Here is a 21,272-nt window from a genome sequence, read left to right on the forward strand (position 1 = left end):
TTTGCCCCGGTCATGGGTCATTCGGGATAAACATTCTCGCCAGCTGAGCTACTGTGTGTACACATTACGATCGATAATTGTTTTGACCTGCGTTTCATATGTATTTTCCAGTTTTGCTTTTACGCGGTAAGAAAATACTGCTTTCAAAACTATTAACTAGGTTTATTTATGGTTCATCGTACAAAACTACGATGCTTTTGGTGGTTTTATCGGCTTTTCCTGGTCGCTTGCTGGCCCGCTTCGGTGAGTGAGCGAGATCGTGACGACGAATAACAACCATTTTTGATTGTTTTTGTAATGAAATGAAAGATTTCTATAACTATCAATAGATAAAATGAAAAGTATTTGTGGGGTTTTCACCTCTTACTGTACTAGTCCACGGCCACGGGCTGTATGCACGTTTGTTGACTTCTGAATGAGCTCTGGATGTCCATATGTTAGTAAAGTTGTGTAGTACAAAACTTAGTCACGAGTCTCTTGATTAATCATTTGATTTGCAACAATTAGCTTTGGGCTAGTCAAGTCGTGGAAGCATATTAGTTGAGCTAATCACACAAGACGTTTGATTAATACCTAATGGCCGGTAGCTGCTGCAGCAGAGTAAATATTTAACCATGAAGGCAAGCAATCAGTAGGAGCTCACAAAGATGGAGAATGAGCTCAGCTCCCAGAGACTCAACTGCTACATAAACTTACTATTTTCTTCCGCTTTTCCACTCTCATGGGAGCCACTTAGACTAAACATAATAGTTATCCCAACATAGAGTATATTTCAGCATCGGCATGTTGGCACAGGCAAGATTTGCGTTGTGGGGAACCCACCCCAATGGGCGCATCAAAATGTCCTGCATATTGCTGTTTTGCCCAAGTCACAGGTCACCGGTGAGGCAGCTGAGTTACTCCAGCATTTTGTGTCTACCTTCGATTACCAGCATCTGCAGTTCTTTCTTAAACATTTCACTCAAGTCACAGGTCTCCCCGCTTTGCCTCGATGACTTTGGACCTAGTGACCTGTGTGCGGAGATGGATAGGGTGCTGCATCCCTCCCTCGCCCCACAGAGAGCTGTTCATGTTTGCACATGGTTGCGGGGGGGTGGTGTTCGCAGCTTCTCCAGTGGGGATAGTTGCTGCCTGACTTTGGCCACGGTGGGGTTAGTTGCTGCCGGAGCCAGGAAGTCAGGTGGTTACTCAGACACCTGCAGTGATTTGGCAGGTGATACGTACTCGACCCGATTCCCTTCACCTGGGCCATCGTCTTGAAACCAGACCAGACCGATGGGGACAAATAACAGCAGCAGTTTCTGGCGAGTGAGCGAGTGCGCAGGTCCACTTCATTGCAGGGCGTGCTAACCATGTTGAATGTTCACACTTTGCTACAATTAGCTTAGGCTACTCAAGTCAGCGGAGAATGATGTCCTGCCCTCACGCCTCCGCTGTCTAAGGGGGCCCTCTCTACAACCGTATCCTTTTTAAAATCTTTACTGAGAACTTAAATGTCACAATAAATGACTTTCAGTCAACATTGCTATGTAATCTCCCATCTGAACCAAAAGTATATGATTTAATGTAAAGGCAGGCTCCAAGTTATTTTACTTTATTTGAACGATGAACGAATTGCAGTTGTTACACAATACACCACGAAAATAACTTTTCCTGCTCAAAACCCACCATTTTCCATTACCAAGTTTAAGCATACCGCAGCATTTTGGCATCACAACGTCACAACAAAGTGTTCACAATTTACTTAAAGCTCCTGCTCTGTTGCACAAACTAATCAGGATTGTGTTTGGGCGCCCCAAACTGCAATCCCCAAATTCACCAGTCCTTGCCCCAGGAGCAGGTGTGAACAAGGAATAAGAACATAATATGGTTCAGTACGATATCCCTCATGGCCAAAGGCTTGCTGAATATATATTCCACCTCAAGCACGAGCTATTCACACACTAAGCATCAGCTTGAGGTCAAATTATTTCAGCAGCCAGATAGACTGATAGTGAAACAATGATCGTGAATGTGACACAAGCCTGTTATCAACATTGTGGTCAAATTCAACTTGTAGTTGGCTGATCAAGAAAGATCTTGCTGTCCCCGCAAATGCCAAGGACTCCGGCAGAATTATATTTGTGCCGGGAGGGCTTCCAAAGGCACAATGAAGAAACCCACTCATCACATCCCTTCAAAACCACTCTCAGCCAACAACATTTTGTCAAAGCTACATTTTTTTATTTTTTTTTAAATGTCTTTTTCATTCGGAAGACATTAATAATTGCAAATATAAAACAAAACCTAAATGATGGAAAAATAAATAAATAAAGCTTTAAATGTAGGCCTCGGGTCCATACAATGATCAGCAGATCAAACTGGCACATTCAGCATTCCAAATTTGCAAGTTCAGGACATGTGAATTTATCTACACAAAATACAGTAAACCCTTGACATTAACGGACCACTTTATAGCAGATATTCATTACAGCAGACCTCCAGCCCCCTCACGTCCGGCAGTTATCCAATGCTTCCAGTTGCGGGAGCAGAGAGCAGCGTAAAGGCGGAGCGAGAACCAGACCCGTCCCTGGCGAGGGTGTGCAGGGGCCTCTGCGGCTCTCCGGCCTGTGAATTTACGCTTGTGAGAGACAGCGGCCAGGGACTGGTGAGGTCGGGATTATGGGGAGATGGTGGCAGATGGGGGTAGGGGAGGAACAGGTTTTGAGACTGGCGAGCGATAGGTGAAAACATAAGACTGAGCTAGGTTGTGGAAGGGTGGGGAAAGGTGCAGATAGAGGGTGGAAAATGGGGAACCGGGGGAGGGGGATATGAAACGTCGACTGCGGGAGAAGAAACTTGGCTGGAGAGATATGTGGAGGATGGATAGACCGGTAATATCTATCCATCCACCCCCGGGGGGGGGGGGGGGGGGGGGGGGAGCAGAAACAGAGGATGTAGTTTACCTTAATTTTTAATTTGGTCACATATTGATTTTTTTTTAAACTTCAGGTAGCCCACTATCTGTTCTTTCCCAGCTTCTGCAGTTTCATCAAGATTCTCTCTCCTTTAGTTCATCTTTCCCATTTCCCCATTACCTAGATTTGTATCTTCCATCACCTGGTTGTATCTACTCATCACACGCACCTAAACACTTGGGTATTTTCTCTTTTTCCTATTCCCTGTCCAGTTCCTTCTGCCCATCATTCACTTCAACTTCTTTTTCCAGGCTGTTTCCACCGTCGCTTTCCCTCCAGTTGTTCCATCTGCCATTTTGTTTCCTATCTGTTTTCAGCTGTCACACTGCCACTGACGCAAAACTCACCCCTCGGGCCTCATCTGCCCATCATCCCCCCCCACCTCGGGTGGTTCCACACATCACCTAATAGTCCCCAACTAACCTTCCTCTCACCTCTATACTAGCTACCTTATCTCTTCATACTCAGTCCTGATACAATGCCTCAACCCAAAATGTCAACCAACCGTTTTGTCTTCACAGGCTGGAGTTCCTCCAGCAGATTTTCGTTAAATTTAAATTAGTTTATTAAAAATAAATACTTAATTTGCAGATGGTAAAGATAGGTCAAATGGATCAGCCACAAGCACTGGGTTATGGCAATCACGTACTCATCCACACCTCAAACTGGATTGCAGCTCCTTTCAAGCCAGACAGCTACAAAGCAAATCAATATGACAAATTCCCAGCCCATTGCTGTGCAGTGCTCTTCATTACAATGCAGTCATATACATAAATTATACATGTTCATACACTAGTACATTGCTCCTATTTATTATGTTCCTATTCATGTCAAACTTATCAAATCCAAAATCCAAAATGTCTTAATTGAACAACTGTTTTTCGACCTTGGTGTCTCACTTCGATACTGGGCTGAGTTAAGCATTACTAAAGACTCATCTAAAACATTATTTTTCTACTGATTGCATCTAGTTACATAGTGCAAGAATAATACAGCCTATATAATTAGACATAATAATCTGAATGTGAAACTTGTAAAGCTGTTTATTTGGAGTCTAGAACTGATACTTCCACATTATGAATGTTATTCCATCAACATCAAGATACTAACATGAAGATTCTGCCTAATTACCACGTACAGATGTTAAAGGGCCTGTCCCACTTAGGCGATTTTTTAGCGGACTGCCGGCAACTGTCAAGTTCGCGGCACTTGCCTGAAAACCGGGAACTGGAACGGCGACTGAAAGAGTGGAACACGCACACACACAAATACATCGCAAAGGCGGGGGCCAGGGAAAGCGGGGAAGCGCTGTCTGAAATTCACATAGTGCAAAGCCAAGGTGATAGACACACACAGCGATGAACAGGAAGGTTAAGACAGCTAGCAGTGTACAGTAAGCCCTTTAAAAGAGGGGGGAGTGGGGGGAGGGGAGAAGGGGAGGGTAGAAGTGGGGAGAAGGAGTAGAGAAACTGTTAAGAAGCCAGACAACTTTTAATAAGCTGTGAAGTTTGGCGGGCATTTAACATTGCCGGTCGGTTATTCTTGGTTCTGAAAACTCGTGCTTACAACTTGTTTTTTTCCCCAATGAGCCAATGAAAATGCCCGGTCAGCAAAGGCGATTAACTAAAACTACCTCGACTACCCATAACTACATGGCGACCCCACTACAGCTGCATCTACGACTATAGGATTATCGATTTTCTCCCTGGCGACTCACCAGAGACCACCAGCAAACATGTGGCCATCATGAGGCGAGCGCAGAGTCTTCTGCACTCGCCTAAGTGGGACAGGCCCTTAAGCATCTCAAACTGCTGACAAATTCAAAATAAAAACTGAAGCCAGCCTAAAACTAACCACTGAAGCCATGCTAAGGTTGACTCACGCAGAAGCCTTTCATCCACAATCAAACACTTTGCTGGAGAATGGGGTTCAAGACAGTTTTCATTGGGGAGCAAATTAAATGGGGGTCATGGAAAGAGACGCACATATGGAGAGAGGGGCACGGGTGGAAATCCGGGGGGACTGGGGGGGAGGGCGCGCGCCCCCCCCCCCCCCCCCCCCCCCCCCCATGTTTTGTAATCCAGATTTTGAAATTCGGTGAAAAAAAATGTATTAAAATCTCTGCTTTCTGTGAGACAGTGGGGGTGTCACTTTTCAGCGCTTGTTAAATGTCTCCATTAACATCGTATTAACACGATGTGTCACCAATTGTGTTTTGACCTTCTAGTATTACTGAAGGTATTCACGGAGAATTTCTTAAAAATGTCTGATGTGGGTACAATTGCCATTTGAACTAATTGGATGTTTTGGTGGATGGGAAAGATTTAAACGAGTATTGGATTTAAACGGGTCAGGTCATTAGACTCCGGTCGAACGGGTTTCCTGGCTGGATTGCAGACAAGTCCCTCCTTCAGGTCACACGTTATTTAGTTTTTAGTATGTTTTCCCATCTCTCTCCCCCCCCCCCCCCCCCCCCCCCCCCCCCACGGTTGGTTCTTCTGTTTTGCCTTTATTTGCTTGTTTTATTTGTTAGTGTTATTTATCACATTGTAGCTTTTGAAAGATTCAAGCGGGTATCAGACGCCTTCTAAGGGATGAATCGGCCCGTTGCATCGAGGCGATCGAGGCTCCTGTAGATTGGTTACTTCACACTAACCAATTGTAGTGCTTTATTAGTAGAACCTCCGCCCACTATGCAGTTTATATTATCAGAACTCAGCTCATGCTGGCAGTCGAATAGTCGCCACACTTGCTATAACAACATGCACTGTAAGTGATCTTTAATAAATGTTGTACCATGTTGTGCGAATGACCGGGTCATTTACAGCTCCCGATGTTGAAGCCCCCGCCGGCCGATTTTAAGCTGTGCCGGGCAATGAAAGGCCCCGCGAGCGGGCCAATTCAAGCCCCACCATTCGGGGCGGACGAAGCTGCTATTGCTAGAGTTCGGAGTCGGTCACCAACCAGGTCAGCTCAGCTCCAGAAGGCAGACCAAAATGCTGGAGAAACTCAGCGGGTGAGGCAGCATCTATGGAGCGAAGGAATAGGTGACGTTTCGGGTCGAGACCCTTCTTCAGATCTGGTCTTTTGCCACTAGGATGTTAGTGGTCGTCGTCTTAAAGTAGACGAGGACTTCACAAAACAGTAGCTTAAAGATTGCCTGATATAACTGTCAGCTGGACCGCACAGGTCCCAAGGACACAGTTGGGGACTCCATCCGGCCAGTTCCTTTCCACGGAATCAATCCCAGGAAGGTCGATCTTATGTCTTTCACATTGACTGCTGATGCAGGCTCACCCAAGAATGATGGGGAGGTGTCAGTTCACCATGGGGAGGCAGCAATAAGAGAAAAATACCTGAAGGACTAAGTAGGTTCTTACCTATTAAATAAAAATCGGCAGTTCAACAAAACACCTAAGTAATGCTGGTCGGTGTCAGTTCACCATTTAAGGTCGGGTCCTTGACAGAGAGCGACTTTTACTGATACTTGCAGTCTCTTGTACAGGTCAGGCATTATACCTAGAGGCTTTATTTTTTTTAATTCACAGTTAATCAGATTAATTTTAAATCGTTTAACGGAATGCAATTGACACAACCTCCAAATGAGCACAAAGATAAAATATAATATTTAATTCAGTCAAGAAACTGCAGAGGAAATTTAGAATTAACTCTATTACTGAGAAGTTATTGACACAAGATCAACAGATAAATTCGCATGGGTCAAACACAGTACACAAATTGCCAAGATAAAGCTATTAATCTAACCAAAGCTACTTTTTATTCTAATGAGAACATTTTCTTTTTGTCCTAAAACTTGGTCAACTAAAACCATGAAACATGGCACAAGCAAAAACAGCTCCTCATGTGAAACTCCTATACTATAGCCCCACGGTATGTCTTTAACTGGTACTGCATGTGGAAAGCTCAAACCAGTGACACTGCTAGAAATTCCACAATATAATGGCACATAGCTTTCTATTTTAAATTGATGTAGTTTTATTAATTTCTAAATAATGGCAGATCATCGGCGGCAACCTTGTTCTGCATAGGGGGTGGGACGCATGTCTGTGAGCAGATGGCGGGCCACATCTATCACTTGTACACATGGATCCAGCCCCAGATGGCAGGAATCAAATCACGTGTTCACAAAAGGTAGACAAAAGGCATGCCTCACCTGCTGAGTGTCTCCAGCATTTTTGTCGACCTTCGATTTTTCCAGCATCTGTAGTTTTTTCTTAAACGTGTTCACAGAAAGTGCGCGGCCGTGCCGACGGCTTTGCGCAGGATGCGGTACAGCCAGCGCTTGGCCGCGTTCGGGGCACCCGGCCTCTGCTCTGGGCGCTCGGCTGCTGCTCAGAGCGTTGCTGCTCGGGGCGTTTGGCGGGCCGGATAATTACGGGGGGAAAAAATCCGCTTGTGGGCCAGATGATTTCGGGTTACGGGCCTCATTTGGCCCGGGGGCCTTAGGCTGCCGACCCTTGGTTTAGGCTAAAATCAAAAAATTCTCTTCCAGGCAAAATACTTTGGGTCTTTGATTTGCTCGTCATGATAGTTCAATTTTTGTCTCCAAATCAGAACCTTGGCAAGCCATAGAGTAATCCAGCGTGGAAACAGGCCCTTCAGCCCAACTTGCCCACACCGTAAACATGACCCAGCTACACTATTCCCACCTGACTGTGTTTGGCCCATACCTCTCAAACCCGGTTTATCCATGCACATGTCCAACTGCAGTCTTCAGCATTTCAAATAATTTTTGAAAATAATAAGATTTTTTGTTCCATGTCATGAAAACAAATTATTCAAAAGCACTCTAATGCTTTTAGTAATTTCATACCTGTAATTTGTAGTTTTAGGCTACAACATTCCTTTCAAAATAATTTCTATGATTTTTCATCCTTTGACGCATCTAGATTTCTCACAACCCCATCTCATCCCTTCTGATTTAGCATGGCAGAGCTACCGTTTTATTATAAAATCTCTTATTCGACCACCAGATGCGCCGCCAAACAGTCTGTCTGTTTTTTCGTCTTTTTTTAATTGTTAGTGTGTTAAAAGTTTGTGTAAACGTTCTCTGGTTTATTTTATGTGGACGAGGGGGTCATGGGAAACTTTTCTTCAGCTTCTTACCTTGCTGATGATGTGATTGTTTTTCAGGTCACATCTCCGGTCGCTCAGCGGCCTAACATCTTGGAGCTGGAGGCCTCCTCGGACTGACTTTGGGCCCCACCGCAGGGCGTGGACTTAACATCGGAGCAGATCCGTTGCCTGGGATCCAACCGCGGCCTGCAGACTTACCATCAAGAGCTCGCAGTCTCGGGGGAGGCCGAGTTGGGAAGTTCCAACGACGCAGAAGCTCGACCAGCCCTGACCTGGGGTCTGACTGCCCGGCGCGGGAAGCTGAAATCCCCCCGATGTAGGAGCTGATCTCCCCGATGCGGAGGGCACAAACGCCACTGGCTATGGGAGTCAAGATCGCCCCGTCAACGGAGGGCTCGAGATCCCCGACCGCGGGAGAGCATAGAAGGGAAGAGATTAACTTTTTTTCGCCTTCCTACACAGTGAAGATTGTGGAGGAGTTACTGAGGTGGATGTTTATGTTAAAATGTATTATGTGTATTCCGTTGCTTGTTATTTGTATGACTGACTTGGCAAATGAAATTCCTCGTATGTTACGAAACATACTTGGCTAATAAAGTATTATTGTGATTGTGATTATTGAGTTTTGGAGATGCAGATGCTGGTATCTGGAGCGAAAAACAAAGTAGCTTGGTTGTTTTGATTTATTCTTTTCATCCGATCACCTGCAGGCAAAACACTAAATACTTCCAGCATAGAATTCAGAATGGATCTTCAAAAGGGACATTAACTCACACTCATCTTATCAAGATTAATGCTCACATGGAATCTCAAAATTTGCATTCACAAACTAACTCTTGGTTCCATAAACGTGTTAGAACAAAAAAATACACAAACCACCTAATTATATTCTAAACAGGATTTAGGTGCAGTGAAGAAAGGAAATGTCAAAAATTGACAAAAATCCATTTAAAGGAGCATATAAAGTTCAGACACGTCAGCATTTCACATTTTTCACTTCATGTTAGATTGTCTAATATTAATGATACTGATCACTCCCACTCAAGGATTTATCCACAAATGATCAGATTATCCCAGAGTACTTTTTACCCATGTATTGCTGTATCATGCAATTCCCCTCTCCTGGACACAGTCCCACACAAAAAGCTGATTATCAAAATTGAGAGCCATGGAGTTATAGTGTCAGCATTGAAAGAAAATTGGCTATGGACAGAATGAGATCCATAGCAAATAGTTGAATGCAGACTGGTAGTTGGTAGCAGATGAACAGTGCATTCAGAAGGTATTCCGAAAGAGTCGGTATGTCAAGGAGGACTCTTTCTAACTTCTACAGGTGCACATTGGAGAGCATGCTGACCGGTTGCATCATTGCTTGGTTTGGCACCCTGAGCGCCCAGGAGCGGAAAAGACTACAAAAAGTAGTTAACACTGCCTAGTCTATCATCGGCCCTGACCTCCCTACCATCGAGGGGATCTATCGCAGTTGCTGCCTTAAAAGGCTGGCAGTATCATCAAAGACCCACACCATCCTGGCCACACACTCATCTCCCTGCTACCTTCAGGTAGACGGTTCAGGAGCCTGAAGACTGCAGCGACCAGGTTCAGAAACAGCTACTTCCCCACAGCCATCAGGCTATTGAACTCAACTCAAACAAAACTCTGAACATTAATAGCTCATTATCTGTTTATTTGCACTTTATCTGTTTTATTTATTCAAGTGTGTATATATTTATACAATGGTATATGAACACACTGATCTGTTCCATATTCATGCCTTCTATAATTCTGTTGTGCTGAAGCAAAGCAAGAATTTCATTGTCCTATCTGGGACACATGACAATAAACTCCCTTGAATCTTGAAGTATTCAGACCCCTTCACTGTTTCCACATTTTGTTACATTACAGCCTTATTTTAAAATGAATTAAATGCTTGAATCATCAATCTACACACAATACTCCAGAATGAAGAAGCAACATTTTTGCAAAGTAATTAAAAGGAAATAACTGAAATATCACATTTACATAAGTATTCAGACCCTTTGCTATGACTCTCAAAACTGAGCTTAGGTTCATCCTGTTTCCATTGATTATCCTTGAGATGTTTCAACAACTTCATTGGAGTCCACCAGTGGTAAATTAAATTGATTGAACATGATTTGGAAAGGCACACAGCTGTCCATAGTTGACAGTGCATGTCAGAGCAAAAATCAAGCAATGAAGACGAAGGAATTGTCCGTAGACCTCCGAAACAGGATTCTGTCTCGAGACACAGATCTGGGGAAGGGTATAAAACAATTTCTGCAGCATTGCAGGTCCCGAAGAGCACAGTGACCTCCGCCATCTTAAATGGAAGAATTTTGGAACCACCAGGACTCCTTATAGAGCTGGCCGACCGGCCAAACTGAGCAATTGGGGGAGAAGGGCCTTGGTCAGGGACGTGACCAAGAACCCGACGTTCACTTTGACAGAGCTCCAGTTCCTCTGTGGAGATAGGAGAACCTTCCAGAAGGACAACTATATCTGCAGCATTCCACCAATCAGGCCTTTATGGTAGAGTGGCCAGAAGGCAGCCACTCCTCAAAGGCACATGACTGCCCGCTTGGAGTTTGCCAAAAGGTATGAGAAACAAGATTCTCTGATCTGATGAAACCAAGATTGAACTCTTTGGCCTGAATGCCAAGCGTCAAGTCTGGAGGAAACCAGGCATCGCTCATCACCTGGCCATGCCATACCATACCTACGGTGAAGCATGGTGGTGGCAACATCATGCTGTGGGGATGTTTTTCAGCAGCAGGAACTGGGAGACTAGTCAGGATCGAGTGAAAGATGATCTGATCGAGTGAAAGATGAACGGAGCAAAGTACAGAGAGATCCTTCATGAAAACCTGCTCCAGAGCATTCTGGACCTCAGACTAGAGCAGAGGTTCATCTTCCAACAGGACAATGGCCCTAAGCACACAGCCAAGACACCGCAGGAGTGGCTTCATGACAAGTCTGTGAATGTCCTTGAATGGCCCAGCCAGAACCCGGACTTGAACCTGATCGAATATCTCTGGAGAGACCTGAAAATAGCTGTGCATCGACGCTCCCCATCCAACCTGACAGAGCTTGAGAGAATCTGCAGAGAAGAATGGGAGAAAATTACCAAAATACAAGTTTGCCAAGCTTGCAGCGTCATACCCAAGAAGACTTGAGGCTGTAGTCGCTGCCAAAGGTGCCTCAAAGTACTGAGTAAAGGTTCTGAATACTAATGTAAATGTGATATTTCAGTTATTTCTTTTTAATTACTTTGAAAAAATTTCTAACACCTGTTTTCATTTTTTTTATTATGGGGTATTGTGTGTAGATTGTGTGCAGATTGATAATTTAAAAAAATGAATTTAATCCATTTTAGAATAAGCCTGTAACGTAACAAAATGTGGAAAAAGTGAAGGGGTCTGAATACTTTCTGAAGGCACTGTATTCTGCAGTGTTCAGGGTATTTAATGCAATGTTTATCTACGATTTGGAGATGGGTGGCAGTGTCAAGACTCGCTATCTGCATATAATACTTAATATACATAGGATAATTAGGATCATAACAAATCCCATACAACTGACAAATAAAATTTAATACAACAAAGCTTTCGCAGAAAATAACAGACTAAAAGGAAAGTTCATAAATAGAACCATATACACAAATGCAGTGAAATTGGGATGTTGAACCTTCACACAACATTGGCAAGACCACACACCAGAAAATTACTTCCAATTCTGGTCACACTTGTGGAAATACGTGAACATCCTAGAAGATGCAGAAACGATTTACTCGAATGGCTCAAAAGATGACGACTGTCATCTTCACATTAGACTCGCGAAGATGAGGTTGAAAAGAAAAGATGTGATTCGACATAAAAAATCAATATGCATTACAAAATAAAAAAAGAGAATGCTTTATTATAACATGGCCCAAGAACCAGCAAACAAGAGATAAAGGGAGATTTGCAGATTTTATTTTTGAAAAGAAAAGGGAACTGTGCTTTTTAACAGAAACTCTGCTCTTTGGGATAATAGAAATTAAGTCCGTTAAGGCTTCCAAAAGGTTGATCAGTTAATCAAATAATTTGCAAGATTGTGGGTAAAGACCAAGACTGGATTATTCGATGGAGACAATATTGTTATGAAATGAACAATATACATTACATAAACTGAACCATATTTATTATTGGTAGATTTTATCAAACGAAAAAACTCATTTCCCTGATAATACTTAAAATTAAAATTTCCTCAACCTTAAACTGGTCTGTTTAAAAATAAGAGCTATCCTGATTTTGATTGAAATACTAAAATTCATTCCCCGTGGGAGAATATTTCAGTTATTTTTCTAATTATGAATACAGAAAAATCAAACTAAGAATTACATCATAACAATTTGTTATCTCCAAGCAAAGATTGCATCTCCAATTGCAGAGAAAGCTGTGAGAAACTAACCATTAAAGTACCCAGCAGAAAATAAGTTTGGCAATTCATGAGTATTGTTGCAGCAAACCTGAAATAAATCTTCAGCAACAAAAAAATTAACAATAAGAATTTTAATTCAATAGTCCAAGAATTGGGAAATGTGAGATATCTTAAAAACCTCAATTTGTGGCTGAATTGCCTCATGTGTGCAATCAATTTCTAGTAAAATTATTTGTGCTTGTGTCAAAGCTAATTTTACTAATTTGATTAAGTTCTTCTCTGATATACTGAAATAGGTTGCAGTCAATGAACGAATTAGTGTAGCACTCTGTGCTGTGTGTCATGTTTCTTAAGTGCTATTTCAAATAGTAACCTTCTGACCCAGAAGACGAATCCTGCCAACAGAGTCACAACTGACATTTTCAATCCCGGGGATATACACACAAACTCTGATAATGACCCGATAAATTATAAACATATTGGATCCTTAGCTGCAACAGAAATATAAATGCCGAATGAGTGTTACATTTCTCTGGCTAAGTTCCAACCAGTGATTTGTGAAGTCTAATTTGGAGTAACACACATTTAGAAAAGAATAAGGAGGGGGTGGAGAAAGAAAGTGGAGCAGTGAGAGAGGGTCTCACAGAACGCCCGAAGAGAGGAGGAAAACTACTTCAAAGTAGGCATATCCTGAAGAGACCTCAGTGGAGCAGTCAAAACACAATAAAAAGGAACTGCAGATGCCGGTTTATACCAAAGATAGATATAAAATGCTGGAGTAACTCAGCTAGAATCTTTTGTTACTCTACGAGGGACAAATATGATTAAAGAGATGTTTTAACAGTGTGGCTTCAGGCAAGGGACAAAATTGGCATTTACTAAAAATCAGGCGAACAAAGGCACAATGGCCAATGAAATGTAAATTTTACTTTTTTGGCACAATTGCCTAGGTTACCTTTGATCTCTCATGTGCATGTACACATGCTCTCCAGGACTTTTCCAATCCAATAATATTTTCATACATTATTTTACTGAATTACAAAATAGCAGTTTTGAATAGCATAATCCCAACCAAGCACATCTCCAATCTCATATAACTTGGAGGCAGCACTGCTCTTTGGAACTGGACCCTTGATTTCCTGACCCACAGACAACAATCAGATAGGTGACAAATTATCCTCCATGATAATTCTCAACATTGCAGCCTCGCAAGGATGTGTTCTCAGCCGTCGTCTATGCTGCCGATAGACCCACGAATGTGCAGCCAAATGCCAGTTCAACTGAATCTGCAGGTTTACAGACGACATGACCTTAGTGGGCTGGATATTGAACAATGACACAAAGGAGTGCAGAAAGGAGGTAGAGAACCTTGTAACTTGGTGCCAAGACAGCAATGTCTGCCTCAAATTCAACAAGATAAAGGTACTAGTTGTTGACTTCAGGAAACAAAGCAAGTCTACATTGATGGTGCCAAAGTAGAAATGGTTGAAAGCTTTGTTTCATAGAATAAATATCACCAGCAATTTTCCTGGAGTAGCCACATCAAAGCTATGGCCAAGCAAGCACACCAACACTTCTACATCCTTAAAGGGCTTAGGAAGTTTGCATGTCCCCAACAACCTTCACCCACTCCTACAGATGTGCCGTAGAAAACGTTTTATAGGGATGCATGACAGCCTCGTTTTGGAATTGCTCCATCCAAGACTGGAAGAAATTGCAGAGAATTGTGGATGTAGCCCAGACCATCACACAACACCAGCCTCCCTTCCATCTACACTTCACGCTGCACTGGTAAGGCTGCCCAGCATAATCAAAGACCGGTCTCACCTTGGTCACTCCCTCTTCCCATCGAGCAGGAGGTACAGATGTTTGAAAACGTACACGTCCAGATTTGGGAACACTTTCTTTCCAACTGTTATCAGGCAAATGAATGGTCCTCTCATCAGCTCAAGTGCAGTTCTGACCTCCCATCCACCTCATTGGAGACCTTTGAGGTATCTTAAATAGCTTTTTCAGACTTCAAAGTAATGTCTTGCAATAAATGTTGTTCCCTTTATCCTTTATCTGTCCACTGCAGATGGCTTGATTGTATTCATGCATAGCATTTTCTTTGACTTGATCGCACGCTAAACAAAAGTTCTTCACTGCACATCGGTATACATGACAATAATAAACTAAACCAAACTATACTCAGCATCTGAGCCTCCATGGCATCTTGCACAATTCCAATTACTCTGTGCTTAAATGACATTTCTCACCTGCCTCAAATGGCCATTGCCTTATTTTAAGTCTTTAACCTCTTATTCTATACGCCATTTCAACTCCACATCTATACTGTCATGCCTTCCCCAAAATATTGCACGTTTCATAAGGTCATAAGTGATAGGAGCAGTTAGGCCAGTCGGCCCATCAAGTCTACTCCACCATTCAATCATGGCTGATCTATCTCTCCCTCCTAACCCAATTCTCCTGCCTTCTCCCCATAACCCCTGACACCTGTACTAATCAAGAATCTATCTATCTATCTCTACCTTAAAAATATCCATTGATGACCTCCACATCCTTCTGTGGCAAATAATTCCACAGATTCACCACCCTCTGACTGAAGAAATTCCTCCTCATCTCCTTCCTAAAGGAACATCCTTTAATTCTGAAGCTATAACTTCAAGTCCAAGACTCTCCCACTACTGGAAACATCCTCTCCACATCCACTCTATCCAAGTCTTTCACTATACGCATCCTTGTGAGGCACCAATGTTGAGAATGATCATGGACGATAATTTCAACGGGATTATCTCTCATTCTCCCAAATTCCAGAGTACTGACCAATTCCATTTAACTATTCCGCACATCGAAACCCATCATCCAGAAATCAACCCCATGATTCTTTGCTACACCCCCTCTAATCACATCCACCCTTCTTTATGATGGAAACAAGAGCTTCACACCATATCCCAGATGCAATCTCATCAAATGAAGGCCATTTACCTGCCAAATTGACTTCAAAATCTACATATTAATTTTCATCAATTTGTGTACAACGACACACAGGTTGCTCTAAACACCAACATCTTTCATGCTTGCACCTTCCAATGAAAACACAACCTTTTGATTATATCTACCAAAGATGAGAATCTTATAACCTTGAGTAAGGGTGAACTCCCAATCTTTCAATATACCTCACTGCGGACCTTGCATTTTTTTAGTCTGCACTGTCTCTGTGATTGTTAGGTTATCACACTAACACTGCATTCTGGTATTTTTCTCTTTGCACCACCTGTTGCAGTTGTGTATAGTTTGTTTGTACTCATGTGTAGAATGATTTGACTACAGTACATAAAGCTTTCACTGCATCTCAGTACATATAACAAGAGACTAATACCAATCTTGTGCTATGCAGTTGCCTGGTCAATTCACCAACCAATACCCTGCTGAATATTCAATTAATTCCCAAAATGTTTTGTATTGACAGTAAATTTGGATGTATTAGACTTGATCTCCTTTGCCACATCTTTAACAGAGATTGTTAACAGCAGAGGCCCCAGCATTGATCCCTGCAGCACCCCACTTGTCAAAACCTGCCACCCTGAAAATGACCTCCTTATTTCAATTTTATTTGCTGTCTATTAACCAATTTTGAATCCACATCTGTACCCATAATGTGTACTAACGAAGATGAAGGCTGAGGATCAACAAACCTGTCATCATCGACGGGAAGGTGGTGGGGTGTCTCAAAAACTTCAAATTACTGGGCGTGCACATCTCTGAAGATGTGTCCTGGACCCAGCACATTGATGCAGTCACAAAATAAAGTCCTTCTATCCTTGAGCTTTCTTGGGATTGGGATTTGGGAAGATTGGGGAGATTTGGTATGTCGACGAATACTCACGAACTTCTGCAGGTGTACAGTAGAGAGCATCATGACCTGGTTCAGCACCTCGAACCCCCAGGAGCAACGAAGACTTAAAAAAGTGGTGAACACTGCCCAGTCCATCAAGGGTACTGACTTTACCACCATCGAAGGATCAACAGAAGGTGCTGCATCATCAGAGACCTACATCCTAGCCATTCTCATTTCACTCCTGCCATTGTGAAGGTACAAGAGCCTGAAAAGTGTAACGTCCAGGCTCAGCAACAGCTGAACACACTGCCAATATTTCATTTTACTGTGCCACAGTTGTATTTGTGAACTACCCCTAGAGAACCATTCGTGCTCACATTTTTTGAAAGTGCAATTATGAAATGTCAGATTTATATGCCTACACTTTACCATTATGTATATAAAATGCAAATATTATAATGGCAATGCCCATGTAAAAAAATAAGAGCAATGAAATAGAAATTCATACAGGGCCTCGCAGCAAATGCAGAAAGAGCAACGGAATGAATGTTTCAGGTTAAATATCCTTTGAGAATTGAATGTACCCAATGTTTTGATTTTAATTCAGATTTCCAGTACTGACTTTTCTTTTCATTCATGACAGTTTAATATTGTTGGTGGGTCCTGGTACAATCAGCATCCAACTCTGCTTTGTTTTTACTCCAACTGGTCGGAATATATTAAGTTTGGACTCTTGCCCACCCATATCCGAGGCACAAATTTCTTAACTGACTTTTCAACTTCTAAATATAGACAGAGCCCCTATTTCACTAAACTTTAACTAATCCAATGCAGCATCTTAATCCTATTTTTACTCTGGAAGTTCATAATAATGCGATGACTTTATCACAACTCACTTTGGCGGAACTAAAATCAGAATGATCTTTTCTTATATAAAGAGAAATTCACTTTCTTATTGAAGAGATATTGGAACAGATTATTCCACCACCATGTCTGAAGAAGGGTTTCGGCCAGAAACGTCGCCTATTTCCTTCGCTCCATAGATGCTGCTGCACCCGCTGAGTTTCTCTAGCAATTTTGTGTACATTCCACCACCATGCTTTGTTTCAATGTCTTAACTATCACATGCTATGAAACACTTGTCCCATGAGTAAAACTAAATCGTCACAACCACTGCGATCTGCTTTCTCCATTTCTTCCTTTCTTGCCGACTATCTCCACAATCTACTGCATATCTTATCTTACAAAGGCCTTCCTACTAACAATCTACATTAAATCACCTATCCTACATTACACCATCTTTGCTGACCTGCACTGACTCCCAGTATCTTATTTCAGTCCTGTAATTTGTTCACAGCACCATGTTCTGCAGACAGTGACCTTTTGCACATCCACCTGGCCTTCACCCAACCACAGCAAGATATGCCAATACTAAATTGGCCCTAACTAAAATAGAGCCACGGCTCTGGTGATATTATATCCTTTCTTTGATAATAGGACTCGAGGGAGGAATATATTAAACCTAAAAGTGTGCAGCTAGGGCTGAAGCATTTTAGTTATGAAGAAAGGTTTTCATATTACTGTTTCATTTGTAACAGAATTAGGAGAGATTTCATTGCGTTGTGTAAAATAATGTGGAGGAAATTTCCATATGGTAGAAGGTGAATAATAAAAAATAAATAATAATAATAATAACAATATGGCAAAGATTTAACCCATACGGTAGAAGGATCTGAGGGATTTATTGCCCTATCCAGAGAATGGTGAAGATCTGGAAATCTGTCTAAACGTTTTGTCTGGAATGAATCATAGAAACATTTTTTTTTTTTTAAATGAATAAGCATCATCGACAAGACTGCAAGTCAAGAAGTGGGAACAGGAGCAATGTGCCTTGAAGACAATGACCAAGGAGGCATGGCCCTGTCCCACGATGCGAGTTCATTCCAAGAGCTCTCCCGAGTTTTAAAAAAATCAAACTCGTGGTAAGCACGGAGAATGAACGTACTGGGTACATCGGAGCTCGGGGACATCTCTTAGCAGCTCATAACGCTAACGGCAGGTACTCGGGAGGACTCACTAACGGCAGGTAAGTTCCGGAAGACTCGTGAAGATTTTACAACATGTTAAAAAATGTCCACGAGAGCCCCGAGTACCGTCGAGCGACCATTACCGAGTACGAATCAGGGCAAACTCGGGAGAGCTCTTGGAATGAACTCGTACCGTGGGACAGGGCCATCATAATCAACAACTTTTTGATAGGTGAATTAATAGATTATGTTAAAGGCTATTCAAAGAATTAAAGACGAAAGTACCTGCATATAACTATATGGGAATGCTTAACATCTTTTGAATAAGCAAAGCATTCCTTGTAGTAAATCATACAATATGTTTCTAACAACAGGCATTCATCAGTGTTTCTTCAAGTTAGTATTGGAGTAAACCAACACTAGTATGTCATATTGTGTCCTTGATCTTTGGGTACTGGAGAGACATTGGATAAGTTCAATGCTGTAATTTGCAGAAGTGTCCTAATATACAGCTATTTTATCTTTTGTCTATTTTATCTATTTATCAAATTCAGGGGACATATCTGTCACATCCCCCCCGGACTCGATAAAGAACATTGCAATATAAAGCATGCATACACAATTAATGAAATGCTCTGGTGGGATATGTTTTTATTTATCCCACATTTTATGTGGTAAAATCAATAAACTTGGTAGAATTACAACACTCAACATTACCTGTGCTAGGGGAATAATTACCTGTATTCTGTATCCTCCATGTTTTGGTGAACTGAGTGTCAGGTGGTACAGACTCCCCTTCTCCTATTGTAACATCTTCTACAAATGACATAGAAGGTGCATTTATATTTGGGCTCTCAAAGTCATAGTAAGCACCAATGGCGGCCTGCAAATTCCTGAAAGACAAAACGGAATTCAATTATCTGATAAAAAAAAATGTAGGCAATTTGTCGAGGACAGGCTTATAAATTCACAGAAAAATAACTTTAAATGCCATCATGAGAATGGAAAGTAGAATAGGAATTACACTGTAAAAGAGATGAAAATGGTAGATCAAAAGTCGAAGAAAAGAAGAATGGCATGCAAAAGTCTGATAACCATACAGTGCCCTCCATAATGTTTGTGACAAAGACCCATCATTTATTTATTTGCCTCTGCACTTCACATACTGCTAAAGCATCAAAGGAGTTTTTCAAAGCTAAAAAATGGCCAATTCTTGAGTGGCTGTCAATCACATGATCTGAACCCAATTGAGCATACCTTTTATATGCTGAAGAGAAAACTGAAGGGGACTAGCCCCCAAAACAAGCAGAAGCTGAAGATGGCTGCAATACAGGCCTGGCAGAGCATCACCAGAGAAGACACCCAGCAACTTGTGATGTCTATGAATCATAGACTTCAAGCAGTCATTGCATGCAAAGGATATGCTACAAAATACGAAACATGACTACTTTCATTTAAATTACATTGCTGTGTCTCAAACATTATGGTGCCCTGAAATGGGGGGACTATGTATAAACATTGCTGTAATTTCTACATGGTGAAACCAAAATGTATAAAAATGGCCTTTATTAAAATCCGGCAATGTGCACTTTAACCACATGTGCTTTTTTTTTTTTTACAAATCTCAAATCATGGAATACAGAGGCAACTAAATAATTGATGGGTCTTAGTCCCAAACATTATGGAGGACACTGTACATATTCAAGCTGCCGAGTTGTTCTGCTGCTCGTTGGATCCAGCGGACCGTGGCTGGGAGGTTGTCGTGCTGGCCCCAACTCGGCCCCCAAAGACTGGGAGGAGAAGCAGTTAATGACATCAGACACAACAGGCAAGGAGCAAGGAGGTACGAGAGGAGGGGGATCCGGGGTCTGGCCGGTCGCAACCTCGTGGTCGGCTGCTGGAGGCACCCCCTGTGGAATAAAGATGGACATGCGAGAGGGATGTTGCATCCAAGAAAGGTGATGAATGGAGGCGAGCAACATCCCGGGACTTGCCTGGATCGGGCACCGCTCATAAGATCTAGAGCGTGGACTTGTAAAATGGCGGCAGAAGGTGAAACCTCCTGCATGCGGGCTCAGTAGATTAAAGAAGAGTCTCGACCCGAAACGTCACCCATACCTTCCATCCAGAAATGCTGCCAGGCCCACTGAGTTACTCCAGCATTTTGTGTTTATCTTAGGAGCAGTAGACTATTTGTATACACTTGCTAAACGGGGATCAGGGGTATGGCAATACTCTACGGGACTATTTGCAAGAAAAATAATTTTACTGTGCGTTAGCACTTTGCACGTGACAACATTGGTGCAAGTGTGCTTTCACGGTTGTGGCTTTGAGGTGTAATGTTCAGTTACAGTTTCGTACAACACCAAAAGCATTGGATGTATGGATCAGCATGAGGAGATATCTTCGTTTACTCAAAATGCTGGAGTAACTCAGTGGGTGAGGCAGCAGCTCTTGAGAGATGGAATGGGCGACGTTTCGGGTCGATACCCTTCTTCAGACTGATGTCACGGGAGGGGGTGGGACAAAGATAGAATGTAGTCTAGTGGGAAAATTGGGAAGGGGAAGGGGATGGAGAGAGAAAGCAAGGGCTATGTGAATTTAGAGAACTTAATGTCCACATCACTGGGGCGTAAACTACCCAAGCAAAATATGAGGTGCTATTCCTCCAATTTGCGTTGGGCCTCACTCTGACAATGGAGGAGGCCCAGGACAGAAAGGTCAGATTGGGAATGGGAGGGGGAGTTGAAGAGCTGAGCCACCGGGAGATCAGGTAGGTTAGGACGGACTGTGCGGAGGTGTTCAGTGAAACAATCGCCGAGCCTGCGCTTGGTCTTGCCGATGTAGAGCTGGAACAGCAGATACAGTAGATGAGGTGCAAGAGAACCTCTGCCTCACCTGGAAAGACTG

General features: G+C 42.5%; 1 protein-coding gene across 3 annotated transcripts in view; it reads right to left on the reverse strand.

The window, feature by feature from the left end:
* Positions 1–21,272, reverse strand: part of ilrun (inflammation and lipid regulator with UBA-like and NBR1-like domains) — a 75,149-nt gene that overhangs the window by 33,820 nt on the left and 20,057 nt on the right. For all 3 annotated transcript variants that reach the window (XR_008725383.1, XM_055654473.1, XM_055654474.1), the window contains exon 2: positions 19,101–19,255. Coding sequence is in view for 2 of the 3 variants with exons in the window: in XM_055654473.1 (XP_055510448.1) it covers positions 19,101–19,255 (155 nt within the window). In the remaining variant the exon portion in view is untranslated. The remainder of the gene's footprint in view (positions 1–19,100; positions 19,256–21,272) is intronic.

Source organism: Leucoraja erinacea, chromosome 24, assembly GCF_028641065.1.
Source record: "Leucoraja erinacea ecotype New England chromosome 24, Leri_hhj_1, whole genome shotgun sequence".
Taxonomy (NCBI): Eukaryota; Metazoa; Chordata; class Chondrichthyes; order Rajiformes; family Rajidae; genus Leucoraja; species Leucoraja erinaceus.